Consider the following 14,038-nt stretch of genomic DNA (forward strand, 5'->3'; position numbering starts at 1 on the left):
AATATAAAAGGTATTATAAATAATTAATTAGATAGATATTAATATTTAAATAGTTATAAAATTATTATAAAATAGTAATTAAAGAAGGTTAATTAGGCTAAATATTTAGTAATATAAAATATATAATAAAATTAAATATAATATAAAGACTTATTAAGAGGTTTTAGAGGTATTTAAGGAAAAATATAGTAATTAATTTTAATTAATTAGATAGATTATAGGAATCTTATTATTTAGATAATAAAGAAGGTTAAGATTTTTAGGCGGCTTGCTTATCTAGGCGGCTCGCTTATTAAATACATTATACTTAACCCTATTAAGTAAGTATCCCTTTTAAAATCCCTTTAAGAGTATATAGTCCAGCATATCGACAAAGTAGTCAACAGACTGTTGGGTAATGCAGAGCGGCGGTTTAATCTTGAGTACATTCTGATGATCCCCAGTGGGTTGCATAATTACTCCCAGTTCCAGCAGCCGGTTGCAGATAGCTCTAGTCTCCTCTGTTGCCGGTTCCAGGCTGGTGCGGTCGCGCACAAATTCGAGGCCCAGGTAGAGGCCATCGCCGTGGACGGTGCCTATGAGGGGGTGACGTTTGCCCAACGCCCGCAGCCGCGTCTTCAGACAGGCACCAACAACTCGCGCATTCTCCTGCAGATGCTCCTCTTGAATAATGTCCAAGACGGTGAGTCCCACGACTGATGACAGAGGTGATCCACCAGTGGAAGAGAAAAAGTATCCCTGGCTACGGTATTGATCAGCAATGGTGCGGCTGGTAATTACGGCACCTAACGGGAAGCCACCGCCAATAGATTTAGCCACCGCCACGATATCGGGCACAACAGCCTGTTGTTGGAAGCCCCAGAACCAAGAGCCCAGACGGCCAAAGCCCACCTGGACTTCATCGGCAATAGTCACTCCGCCCATGTTGCGTACTGCCGCGTAGACCTCGCGCAAGTAGCCGTCAGGTAGCGCTATGCCGCCGGCGTTGCCGTAGTAGGTCTCGCTTATGAAGGCGGCCGGTGCATGCCCTTCGGCAGCCAACGACTGCAGACGTGCCACCGCGTCGGCGGCATAGTTCTTCGAGGCCTCGGCTCCACGATAACGGCCGCGGTATGCATTGGCCGCCTCAACGGTATGCACCCAGTCGGGCCGTGTCTGCAGCGCGTGCGGATTGTCAGCGATCGAGGTGGAAACAGCATCGCTGGCATAGGTCCAACCGTGGTAGGCCTCGGCCATGGCCACCACATGTTGACGCTGAGTGGCCGCTAGCGCCAGACGAATAGCTAGATCAACCGCCTCAGAGCCCGAGTTGACAAAGAAGACCGTATCTAGCGGATCAGGAAGTTGAGCGGCAAGCCGTTCGGCGTAGCGCGTGATGGCGGCGTAGTGAAAGCGCGAATTGGTGTTTAGGAGTCGGGTCTGCCGTGCCATGGCCGCGGAAATACGAGGATGGGCGTGGCCTACCGAGGCGACATTGTTGACCATGTCGAGGTAGACACGGCCGTCAACGTCCATTAAGTATTCGCGCCAGCCCCGTTCGATCTGTGGTGGACGGGCATAATAGTGCTCCTGCACCTCTGCCACCACAGCTTCACGCCGTTCCAGCAGACCTTTGTCGTCCACATCATTCGTGGGTGGCGTCACGCCTAGCGCTGCGGTTGCATCGCCAATTACCACGCTCCAACCAGGCAGATCGACGGCAGGGATTGCAGTTGGCACATTAGCTTGATCAAGCGCAGTCAGCAGCACGTCGATGCGGCTGCCGGCTTCAACTGTTGCTACTCCCATAGGCAGAGCTGTCCCAGCTTGTCGAACATATAGATTGGCAGGTATTTCAAGGGTGGCGGCAGAGGCAAACCATGCGGCCGCCGAAGTAGGGACTGTTGAGGGTAGTTGTTGTGTCCTGGCTGGGGCACCTAACAGCACTGGTCGCAAGGCTGGTAGCACGACCATATCAGCACCCTGGGCCAGCAAGTGCTGTGCGGCACGCTCTACTGCATCATTCTGAAGCCAAGCTCCCTCGTCGGCCAACGTCGACAGAGTAGAGCCATCTAGTACCACCACCGATCGTGGCGCTGCCAGGATCGACTTGCCGCTCCAGCGCGGCGCTATAGCGACGGGGAGTCCCAGCGTATGGCGTATCTGGGCGGTAACCACCTCCAATGGCACCTCAGTGGCGCGACGGAGGATCGTGGACTCGCGGTCCAGCGCTCGTTTAGCATACTCATTATTGACGTCGAGACGCACCTGCTGACGTCCGCTAAGCACCAGAACGACCCCACGCAGGACCACCAACGGCCATAGCGCGGTGATCTCATCATCGCTGAGACGGCGTCGTCGATTGAATGCGACGATGGCCGGCAGCACGGTGCGGTAGCAGGCATCGGCGTGGTGTAGCATTGAGGAAACGGTGACGGCAATCTCTGCCACTGCCCACGATTCAACCACATCGCCAAAGTCGATTACGGCATCTGGCAGACTAAGAGGATTGCCATCCGGACGCAGGACATTATCGTCGGTCACGTCAAAATGGCCCAACTGACGTGGCAGGCGATCTGATATAGGGCGTAGCAATGATAACGCATGTTGGCTGGCTTGGGCAGTAAGCGCTCGCACGTCGACATCGGGTTCAGTGGCGGTAATAGTGACAACAACGCGTTCGGCGTGTTGTAGATCCCACTGCAAAGTACGTCCCGCAGCAGGATGGGTCTCAGTAGCCAGGGCTAAACTGACCGCGGCTGAGAGCTCGCCCAGCCGTTGCACCACAGCCGGGCTGAGGTAATGTGAGCCGGTCAATGTAGTACCTGACACGAAGGAGATGATGCGGCAGTGTAGACGTCCCTGACTGGTCTGCCACCACCCCGACATAGCACCCCGCGGTCCCTCGATGACATGAGGGATACGCAGGGATGGTTCTGCACGGGCAACGGCAATAGCGGCCGCATCCTGCATCTCAATCTCCGAACCACTAAAGGCGGGGTTGCTGATCTTCAGCACGCCCAACGGCTCGGTATGGGCGGCGGTTAGGACGAGAAAATTCTGGTCCTGCTGGCTGCCGAGCGGCCGCAAGTTGGCGGCAATGCCAAATTGTTGGTGCAAGAGGGCACATGCCTCTTCGGGAGACAGCGTCGGTGTGGGCAGCTCAACATGGGAAAAGTAGTCGAAAGTAGTCATGATGATTCGCCTAGTATGTATTACAGAGAGGCGTCAGTTATCTAGTAGTGCTGGATGACATTAAGTGACGGATGAATGCATGCTCCCTAGGTCTTTGTGCTAGGTTTTATATGACTCTTGATGCAGGGCGCTGAAGGCATATTTTGCTTGAAAGTGTACCAACCACTCAATAGGAGGAGCAGAATAGAAAAGTCTCGCATACATATCCTATGTAGAGTTAGTATAAAACTCTAAAAAAAGGATCTCTGTAGTACTTGCTAGACAGGTGACTATATCGCACTAGACTAAAGCGGGGCAATACTTTTCAATATTTCATCCGGATATATACTATGTAACTATTAATGTCTACTACCCCATAACTGGCTAGGTCTGCCATTTTCTATATAAGTACTTATAGAGGCGAAAGGGCAAATCGAGACAAGCTAAACCTAAAGGATAAACATAGCTCAATGACGATGCATATGCTGGCAAATATAGTTTGGAAAATCACTGACTAATCACTGCAAGGTATAAACTATATCGAGTTTGTTTACAAGTTGCAAAAAGACCAGGTGTCTAATTTTACCGTCGTTAAAATGCTCTAGTATAAGGTTGTGTCGTATCTCTATCACATCTTCGTAGTAGTAAAGAGACAGACTGCGCCGTTGAGATACCAACAAGCTTTCATGTCCAACCTCGGGCTAATCTTCATCCTTGATATACTCCTCCGTCGTGTATACCGGAATATGCACACCAAGCTGTCATAGTTGTTAGAAGGAGCCAACAGTTTGGGCAGAGAGTACTTACATTATCAGGGTAAACAATGCTGGGATCACATCCATCATAGCCAAACTCTCCAATGTACTCAAACATATCTGCTAGTCCCTCACCGATACAGCCAGGAACAGCAGTTTCCAGGACTTTACGGTCAATACGCTGATAGCGACACGTTGCCCCGTATGTCTTTCCCCACAGAGCTGCAAATTTGATCCAGCTGATTAAGCTGCCGAAGCCGAGAAGAGTCTTGCCCGGTTCAGTTTGGACTAGAGCCTTTGTGAATTTGCCTTGGAAACTCGATGTCAGCGGTTCAAATTCTTCAGAACACGGACCGGAATACGTACCTGTGTCCTGTCGGGGATCGACTAGTGGGACCAGCGCGTCACCACCCATAGGAAGACCCATCTGAAAAGTACCATCAGGTTGCTACTTATACATTAACTTCGCTCTTTTTGTTGAAGCAGACAGCTATGCAAGCCTTGTACAGATCAAACTTACCAGAAATCGGTGACTCCGAAAATTACGTTTGATCCATCAAAAGCCGGCTTCAACGTGTCAAAGTCATTGATATCGGCTTTGACAAGTTCAACTCCCTTGTCTGCCCAGGCCTGGCTTGACAGCTTGCTTGGATCGCGAGTGATGCCCTGGACATGCCAGCCACCCTCTTTCAGGAAGACATCAGCAACAGAGGAGCCCTGCCCCTAGGTCGTACCCGGAACGCCTGTAATATTGCCATTATGGGATGTATGAATGAAGTACTCATTCCATCATTGAAGAGATATGAGTTTAACAGTATAAAAAAAACACTACAACATTAATTATGGGATGTATACTTACCTGGGTGCCTGTCACGCCCACAATTGTAATTATCTTCTTTGTCATTCTGATCGATGTTTTAGATTGGAATTGGTATCTACAACTTCGATTGTAACGATACTGTATTTTAACAATCTAACTGAGCGAGTAAAAGAACATTATATAGCGTATTGATGTGCATCTGAAATGATAGTGACATTATCAATATAGCTTCTCTTCATTGCTGAGCAGTGCAACATGATATTACTCGTCCGCTCCGGACTCCGGGTCGGACGACGACGTTGCATCAAGTGAGCTAGAGAAGTATTTGTAACAAATAAGGATTACTATTCATTCCGCATTTACATAACACAACACTGTCCAGTCAAGATTAACCAATGTTACTGATCATCTTGTGATTAAGTAATGCTTCCGCACATTGAACGCTAAGTTAACACCACTTCGGTCGGGCTAATAATTGCTCCTTTGCCGGCCTCCACTGTCCCTATACGCGTATTACAGTCAATATGGATGATCCTACAGCGTAGGGATATATTTAAAATCCCTTTAATGTCAGGTACCCCGACACTATATCATCTAATCACTAATCCTGATTGATTACTCTCATGCTGGTTCAACTGAGTGAAGAGATGTTTAGTGAACATGTCTCTAGGTGTACTGAATGATTGACCTCTAGGGCGATTCAAGTCAATTAGATTTATTAAAATAACTTATTTTATATCCCTGTCTGCTCCTTCTGGTTTCCAACTCACCACTTCACGTTACATCGATCTTTGTCTGGGCGTTAGTACAACAAGTTGCTTTCTCTCTTACAGTATACTATAACATCCTGTACCAATCATGTCTAATGCAAAACTTCAAGAGTTTCTCAAGCGGAATGAGCATGTAACTCTGAACAAAAAAGTTGTCAAATGCTAACATTTTGTCAGGGAGTCGCTACAAACTCACCAGGCACCGCCTTTGTTACGAGATATTGTCAGCATGAAGCCCCAATCAGGAAGCATCTGTATCCGTTCGTATTATCTACCTGAAAACTGCATGATCCTTACACACCTACTAACAACCGAAGTGACTTGTTCGGATGCTCGAGTCGACCCACGGGATTACTTTGGCCTTAGACTCGGAGGTACATAGCCTGAGTAGATTGCTGCATGTTGTTCACACTAATACAAAACCAGAAGCCCTTGTCATCCAGAACGCAGGTGGTCGCGCCGTTGATGCCTTCCGAAGCCTTGAGGTAATGGGGACCATCGCTCCCATTGACCTCATCATCGTGGTTCATCACACTGGTATGTATCAGCGATATTACACATGAATCAATAGTTCATTGATCTAATCACTGCGGCGCACTTTTCACCAACGAGGAGGAGATACGATCGAAACTCAGTCACAGGGCCCCTGCCCACGCTGCGTCAATCCAGGACAAGTGGTTTGGTACTTTTCAAGAGTTAGTATTATCCACCGTAGCACTGTTGCTGTACTAACCATGCGTTAGTATCGGCATTGATGAGAGCATTCGTCACGACGTAGAAGAAATTAGGAAATGGGCATTCTTACCAGCAAAGGCTCGGGTTGTGGGATATGCGCTTGGTATTGAGACAGGATCTATGAGAGAGGTAATCTCCTGAGCAACTGTAATACTCTAGATAGAGATTGAATTGGTAAGGTCGGATTCTGCTTTCATTACTAGCTGTCTCGAACTTGAAAATCTAATGCGTGCAACAAATTTTGGACTGATCCCAGTTGAATTTGTCATCAACGCATAGACAAGATTATAGATGTCCAGTCGGCAAGCGAGGTAGGCTTTAAAGTAAATAAGCAACACATGAGATTCTAGCCAGCTTTAGCTATTCTCCATACTCTATTTTAAACATCAAAAAGACTCCTTCCTAGCCTTAAGGCGATGAGATCCGGTCTAACTAGGTACAATGTCAACATATGAAATAATCGACTCATCCTACAGGCAACTTATAAAAGTTCTATCAATATACAGCCTTCTATAGTACACAGCACTATCACTTTCGACACACTACTCTTTACCCAAGGTCTTGATCTTTCTTCCATACCAGGCCTATCATGAACGTTAGCATTTTATCACATTCAGGATTCAAGGAACTAACCGTTTCATAACCCGCTCCGATGACATAATTGCCAATCTTCTTCAGCAACCATGGGGTTGGAATAGAAATTGCAATGGCTCGCGCCTCATCGTCTTTCTTGCTCTTGTCCAGGAGAGTATTGTTCGGGACAGAGGGGTCCAGCATTGCTGGTCGAGCTAGACCAACAAGGTCAAGAGACCCGCTTGCCAATGCATCCTGTATCACCTTGCGGCTACGGAAACCGCCAGTAACGAGCAACGGCAGGCCAGGGAATTGATCTCTGATGGCTGTTGCAAAGTCAAGAAAGAAGGCTTCTCGTGCTTTTGTGCTTTCTTTCTTGGCGGTCGGGGTTTTATCGGGGTCGACAAGACCCTATAGAGCATGTTAGCAATTGAAACAATGAATGGGGGCAGGAACTTACAATTGGCTCTTCATAACTTCCACCGCTGATTTCGAGAAAATCGATGCCAGCATCAGTGATTAAGCGGAGTTGCTCGATACACTCCTCCAAAGCTTGCGAAGACTGGTGATCAACCGAGTTGAACTTGATTCCAACTGTAAAGCTTCGTGGCACGGCCTTTCGGATTGCCTTGATAATATCCACCACAATCTTTGCTCTCGCGGCAGCTGATCCTCCATACTCGTCATTTCGTTGGTTAGCCTTGGGATTTAAAAACTGTGAGAGTAGGTATCCGTGTGCTCCGTGAAGCTCTATGCCGTCGAATCCTGCATCAGAAGCAAGGACTGCTGTCTTGACGAAGCGCTCTTGAATATCCAGAATCTCTGCAGCTGTCATGGCTCTTGGTGTTCCAAAGAGTAGTCTGGAGACCACTCCCGCGAAGACACCTTTGCCGAGTCGCAGAGGAATAGCGCTTGGAGCGAGCGTCTTATCGAAGAGGCCTCGAGTACCAGCGCCGAGTGGAGATTGCCGACCTGGATGGCTTATCTGGACTACTGTTGGAGTTCCGCCGCTTCTAGAGACTGATGCCCACCTCTTCCAACTCTCTAGAATACGGCTCCTGTCAATGGAGTCATTGTTGGCAATATCTCCAGCTTGACCCAGGTGACGAGGATCAACCTGAACATTTCCTTGATGCAGAAGTCAGTGATCAATGTTTCCATCTATGGTGGATAATGTGTGCTTACCTGTGATTATAAGTCCCCAGCCGCCACTGGCCCAGGTCTTGTAAGCCGTGTAGACTTGATCGGTTGGCAAAAGGTCTGCGTCTGCTAGGTTCTCTGCCATGGCAGACTTGGCTAGCCTATTTGGTATCGTCAAGCCATTCTTCAGCGTTATCGGTTGCTCTATGTGTGAAGTCATGGTGTAAAATTATCAAGTATCGTGATGTGAGTAGATGATGTAGCACTAGAGTTGACGAAGGGTAGTAGTCAGATACCTCGATGCCATCAATTGTTGATCTAGTAAAACTTATAAGTGAAAGATTTTGTTTCGGCAGTTAGTGCCAATCACGCCACGGGGCTGTCGACGGCATGATGTTAGACCGAATCTAATTTTACGCTATTGCGCCGGCGCAAATCTGGGTCCGCTCGCCTCTCGGCCGTGTCAATGCTGCTGATAAATACCCTACACAAGAGACGTGATGTGTTAATATTTCCGATGATCTTGTTAGATCATCGATGCAATGGATGGAGTTTGTTCTGGTTGACGCAGTGCTTCTGCCTATTTAGAGTCCGCAACACCGAGGCCATGATGTATTCCGAATTGCGTCATGGCCCATGTCCGATCGCCATCGGCCGTTTCATTGTTAATGAACAAGCCCAACATCATTGGATATCAGCAGAACTCCAATGATGTGAAACATGGGGAAAGCATCATGGAGTTGTTATCTTGAGGCTGGAAGAAGAACGAAATACGGTTCGATCACCGAGGTTTATCTACATATCTGATAGAACAATATATAATCCTTTCTGCGTTTTTAGGACTGCAGTAGTATGGCAACAGATCCCCAATAGGGATTCTGTCGTAATTAACCGTGATCGAACGATGATATCTTGCAGATAACACGTATCAATGAGGATAATTGTGACTGGAGCAAGACTTAACACCCGTGGTCCAATATACAGTTGCAACAACAACAATATGAACTGTCTCAAGATAACCCCAACACGTTGTGCTAGCTCATTCATTGGCCAGAACCAATTATCAGCCCAGACAGTAGAACCTTACGGTACTTTCGTCACGTTCTTGTCACTCGATATCGATATGTATTGTCATCCTGTATACAGCAGTGTTCATGTTGGACATTTCATTTTCCCAATAATTAATACTTCAGGCCTTAAATGAACCACGTAAAATATAAAAGTACATTTGATAGACTAGGAAGTCGAGAAATTCCAGTCGCCCATTCTCTTGCCTACTGCCTGAACAGTCTCCGGCTTTAGGTATACAGAAGAGGAAGAACATCGGGGAGATTGAGCTCTAGGTCCACAGCAGATACTTTCTGAGACAATGCAGCAGATCGCTTTCCAATTTCCTGCACCAACGGGTCCCCTTGTTGCTTGAAGAAATCCTTTGCATCAGCAACAACATGCTCAAGTGATGGCGATGCTCGATTAACAGTCTTCTTACCACCAGCAAGAGCTGACAGAGGGAACAAGGCTAGTCTCTGCGCGAGCTTATCCACATAATCATCCAGATCGTTGGATGTGTCAAAGGCCTTGTTGATCCAACCAATCTCGGCAGCTTCAGTTGCTGTAATGTCGTTGGAACTGAGGATGTATTCCATCGCACGTCCTCTGCCAATCAGATTCGTAAGAAATTGACTTCCTCCTCCTCCGGGAAATAAGCCGCTGCCAACTTCAGGTTGACCAAATAAGGTGTCATTCTTGGTTGCGAATCGCATGTCCAGAGCGACGAGGAACTCATTCCCAGCACCTCGTGCTCGGCCCTCGACTGCGCCAATGGTGACCTGCGGCAGTCTCGATACGTTATACATCAAAGTTGCGAATGATACGACAAAATCAGCTGAAATCCGTTAGAGTTCGTTCTTTTCCAAGATATTGTATTAGTTGGGAGTCTTACGTTTGGCTAAAGCAGGGAGGGTAAGGTCGAGATGAGCAACAAAGAACCTCGGCACGTCACTATTGAATACGACAACCTTGGTTTCGCTGTCATGTTGGAGTCGAGAGACCAAATCAGTCAGATCGTTTTGGGTGTCTTCATTCCAAAGATTGACAGGTGAAGATGGGTTGTGGAAGGTGACGGTGAGGATACTGTCGTTCTGAGCGGTCTTCAGACCCGTGTACTTGGGAAAGTCTAATGAAAGGACAGATGAGGCCATGGAAATGATCATGGCCAAGCTCAGAGATCGAATGGGATACATATTTTGTGAGATTATTGATTGGCTATGGTGTAGGTGTAAGTGTAAGTGAGGTGAACATCCCACCGTTGTTTTATAAGATCGAAAGACACACTGGCATTCGATAACCTCATCTCAGAACTTCATCAATGCTAACAAGACTAACATTGCTTCTGATGACAAACAATCCATATCCAGTTGAATGCGTAAACGCATATCTCAATTGATCGCCAAACTATAGAACGCGATTGACTTCTGGATAACATCTCAGATGGCGTTCGCTGTTCTGACGTAAAAGACCCTTGTACCTCCATATTTTTCGATTAGTAAACACAGTTCGGGCGAACTCATTGCGCTTTGGACCGACGGAGCAGGAATTTCGCTAACTGCGACACCAAAAATACACTACCACAAGCTTGCGGAAAGTTTAATTCTGTGCTCCGCGGCAAAGTTTCTGGTTGGTCAGCATAGTTTGAAAAGGCAATTACAATCATCGGCATTGGCTTGACTTGATGGCGGGCTTTAAGGATGGCTATTAATTGATCGTGGTTCCTACTGATATTTCCCATCTCTCTATCTTCAGTACAACAATAACCACACCAGACACTGAACCATTCACTTTTCATATTCTGTTTTGAAACTGTTCATCTCATCTCAGCACTACCTCCACCATGTCGTTTAACCCCGATAACGACATCCCAGATCTCTCCGGCAAAGTCATCATCGTCACAGGCGCAAGCAGTGGACTCGGCAAAGAAAGTGCCCTTCAGCTCGCAAAACACAACCCCGCCACCATCTTTGTCACAGCCAGAACAGAAAAGCGTGGCAACGCCGCCATCAAGGAGATACAGGATGCCGTGCCTAACTTCAAGGGTCAGATCAAGTTTCTAGAGTTGGATCTGTCCTCTTTTGCGTCCATTCGAAAAGGCGCCACGGCCTTTCTCAACCAATCTGATAGACTCGACATCTTGATGAATAATGCTGGGTTGATGGCCATACCTGCCGGTCTAACAACAGACGGGTATGAGGTTCAGTTTGGTTCCAATTATATGGGCCCAGCTTTGTTCACCAAGCTACTTCTCCCGACTATCGTTCAAACGGCTCAACAACAAGGCGATGCTCGAGTTGTTAACTTGAGCTCCGAACTCTTCAAACAGGCGCCAAAGGAAGGTGTACTTCTTTCTCGCGTCAAAACCCCCCTCGAAGACATTTCCAGCTTGGCTCGTTACGGCCAATCCAAACTCGCTGATTACTACCATACCCGTTCCTTGAGCAAGTACTATCCAAGTGTTAAATTTGTCGCGATTCACCCAGGAGTTGTCAACACGGGCCTATTTGACGACTTGCGAAAACGACGACCTTGGCTCGGTGGTTTGATCGGTGTGATGGGGTCTATATTCCTCACAGATGTTCATGCTGGTGCCAAGGCTCAATTGTGGGCTAGTACGGCCAAGTCAGAGAGTGTCAGGAGCGGTGGCTTTTATAATCAGAAGCTTAAGGAGTATACGGATGCAGTTTTGGATGATGAAAAAGCTGTTGAAGAGCTGTGGGACTGGACGGTGAAGGAGTTTGCAAGCAAGGGTTTTAAATGAGCGTGAACAGTTTTCTTTTATTTCTGTTGTACCTGTAATGTTACATATTAATTAATTCATGACATATCTTTGATACTACAAACATCACCAAATGTCGAAGCACAACGTCTTCTATTATTCGATCTGCGTGTTCACTAGTCGTTGATTGTAATGTGTGTTGGCAAGTTATCCTTCTTAGAAAAAGAGTGATGCTCCTAACCGTAGTATGACATAAATTCAACAGTAAGTTGATTGTAATAATCGACGAAAGATGGCTGGGTAGATATGGTGTCTTCTCTGTGTTCCGAACGACTATAGGAAAAGGAAGGTGATTCTTGAAGTGGGTTATGCCAAGCCACCACTCCAGTCATATCTCATGCCTCAATCAGTATTTCCTCACATTGGGTATTCATTCTGCTATCGCCTATCGAACTCATCTGTTACACTCAGATAAGCTTCCCTGGGCCGAGTTACCCAGGAATAGATAGATAAGAACAATATCGATACAGTGTAGTAGACAAATGCTCAGAGTTATTTATAGGGCATCAAGGCTCTATCCGTAACCTCAGGGTGCCAGAAATACCAGCCACTGGAGGCATAAAAGACTAAAATAGTAGGTCAGTTCATACCGTCTATACCGACCTTGCCAGACTAACTATTTCTGTACCCCAAGATCACTTTTCTGCTACACACTGATATGCCAAGTTTCGCGTACGACGTAATTTTATTAAGATGGGTCCCATACCAATAAAACTATACTTGGTCCTGCAGATCAGGAATATACTAGGCAAGTAAACTCGTATTACGCTTGGTCTCATGACTTGGTACAGCGTCACATCGTGTTGAGAATTGTTTATATACCAGTTATATCTTCATGCATCAGAGGATATTGCAAAGTCGTCCTCATCTATCAATTATGGCTGGTTCTACTCTCCGCGCTTCTTTAATCGCAGCCGTCGCTGTTCAATCGGTTTCAGCAGCCACCAAGACACCTGCTGGGGTCATTGCTCTCCCGCTAACTCGCGATGATGGCTTGACCGCGTATTTTGCCAAGCTTCAGGTTGGCACGCCGCTCCAAACACAGCATCTCAAGATCGATACGGGCAGTCCACGATATTCTTTCTTGGACCCTCGTAATGGAGTTTGCCAAAGAGAGGGAGACCCTTGTGTTGAGTATGGCACTTTCAACAACGAGACATCTTCGTATGTTCCTCTAAAATTATAAACTTGTAGTTCTGACTGCTAACAATTGTCGCAGTACGTGCCATTACGCGGGTACTAACTTTGCCGACGCTTTGGGCTATGTTGGCCGGGGCGACTATCTGAGCGACACCGTTGTTTTTGGTGGTGTTGCAACTAAAAACATGTACTTTGGCTACACGTCTGATTACAGCTTTCCGGACAAACTCAGCGGCGACATTTACACCATCCTCGGTAAGAGAAGAGCGATAAGAAGAAATACCAGATAAGAGCTAACAACAAAAAAGGCTTGTCGCTAGAGTGTGGATATGACTTTGCTGGTCCCGAATGCACCTACAGATCTTCCTCTTATGCTCTTCCAGAGCTCAAGAATGCCTCTACAATTAACTACATGGCTTCGAGCATCTACCTTGGACCCGATGACAAGGAGGCTGCCAACGCCCAAATGCTGCTTGGTGGCGCCTACGACAAAGCGAAGATTGACGGCGACCTCATCACTGTACCCATGGTCGACCCATTCAATGTCCAGCTCAGTGGTGGCCAGACCAACTCCGTCATCGTCACTTCTCTCGAAGTTTTCCTCAGCAAAGACAACAACAAAACAACAGAAACTTACGGCGAAAAGGGAGTCGGCCTTCCCGTGCTCATGGACACCGGTGTTGCAGCATGGTACCTCACCGACAAGACCATGGCAGCCATCTACCGCGCTTTCGACGTCACCGAGGAGCCTCCTTTTGGTCAGAGATACTTTGTCGTGGACTGCAAATACGCCGACCCCAAGCGCGCCGATGGGTATGTCTCAGTTGGATTTGGCAACCACGGGAAGATCAAGGTTCCGCTCCATGGTTTGGTATCGAAGTTTCCTGACAAGACATGCGGAGTCTTTGCTTCTTCTCGTGGCGATACCGTGACCATCTTTGGTGATCCTTTCTTGCGCAATGTGTACAGTATCTTTGATCAGGAGAACTGGACGCTGTCGATGGGACATGTGAAGCATACGAATGAGGAGGATATTGTGCCTTTGCCCAAGGGAGGTTTCAAGCCGAGTTATTCTTAGAGAGATAGATTTCATAGATGATTGATTATACTTAGCTTCGCAGAC

General features: G+C 47.2%; 6 protein-coding genes across 6 annotated transcripts, besides 4 other annotated features; 2 read left to right on the plus strand and 4 right to left on the minus strand.

Annotated features, from left to right (window-relative positions):
• Positions 1-83: a repeat region.
• Positions 12-95: a repeat region.
• A 3-nt stretch (positions 96-98) lies between these two features.
• Positions 99-147: a repeat region.
• A 32-nt stretch (positions 148-179) lies between these two features.
• Positions 180-209: a repeat region.
• Positions 210-333: 124 nt separating this feature from the next.
• FPSE_07765 (uncharacterized protein) lies at positions 334-3,174 on the minus strand (the record flags this gene model as incomplete). Its single annotated transcript, XM_009260883.1, has 1 exon — positions 334-3,174. One exon carries the CDS (start codon positions 3,172-3,174, stop codon positions 334-336), a length of 2,841 nt encoding a protein of 946 aa, XP_009259158.1.
• A 680-nt stretch (positions 3,175-3,854) lies between these two features.
• On the minus strand, positions 3,855-4,812 carry FPSE_07766 (uncharacterized protein; the record flags this gene model as incomplete). Its single annotated transcript, XM_009260884.1, has 4 exons — positions 3,855-3,911; positions 3,961-4,335; positions 4,455-4,625; positions 4,768-4,812. The coding sequence occupies 4 exons, from the start codon at positions 4,810-4,812 to the stop codon at positions 3,855-3,857; spliced, it is 648 nt and encodes a 215-aa protein (XP_009259159.1).
• A 1,048-nt stretch (positions 4,813-5,860) lies between these two features.
• Positions 5,861-8,166, minus strand: FPSE_07767 (uncharacterized protein; the record flags this gene model as incomplete). The annotated part of the gene is made up of 5 exons (XM_009260885.1): positions 5,861-6,032; positions 6,777-6,817; positions 6,867-7,217; positions 7,267-7,934; positions 7,992-8,166. The coding sequence occupies 5 exons, from the start codon at positions 8,164-8,166 to the stop codon at positions 5,861-5,863; spliced, it is 1,407 nt and encodes a 468-aa protein (XP_009259160.1).
• A 1,078-nt stretch (positions 8,167-9,244) lies between these two features.
• Positions 9,245-10,189, minus strand: FPSE_07768 (uncharacterized protein; the record flags this gene model as incomplete). The annotated part of the gene is made up of 2 exons (XM_009260886.1): positions 9,245-9,831; positions 9,889-10,189. The coding sequence occupies 2 exons, from the start codon at positions 10,187-10,189 to the stop codon at positions 9,245-9,247; spliced, it is 888 nt and encodes a 295-aa protein (XP_009259161.1).
• Positions 10,190-10,836: 647 nt separating this feature from the next.
• FPSE_07769 (uncharacterized protein) lies at positions 10,837-11,757 on the plus strand (the record flags this gene model as incomplete). Its single annotated transcript, XM_009260887.1, has 1 exon — positions 10,837-11,757. One exon carries the CDS (start codon positions 10,837-10,839, stop codon positions 11,755-11,757), a length of 921 nt encoding a protein of 306 aa, XP_009259162.1.
• Positions 11,758-12,652: 895 nt separating this feature from the next.
• Positions 12,653-13,993, plus strand: FPSE_07770 (uncharacterized protein; the record flags this gene model as incomplete). Its single annotated transcript, XM_009260888.1, has 3 exons — positions 12,653-12,939; positions 12,995-13,170; positions 13,224-13,993. The coding sequence occupies 3 exons, from the start codon at positions 12,653-12,655 to the stop codon at positions 13,991-13,993; spliced, it is 1,233 nt and encodes a 410-aa protein (XP_009259163.1).
• Between the last annotated feature and the right edge of the window lie 45 nt (positions 13,994-14,038).

Source organism: Fusarium pseudograminearum, chromosome 3 (assembly GCF_000303195.2).
Source record: "Fusarium pseudograminearum CS3096 chromosome 3, whole genome shotgun sequence".
NCBI lineage: Eukaryota > Fungi > Ascomycota > Sordariomycetes > Hypocreales > Nectriaceae > Fusarium > Fusarium pseudograminearum.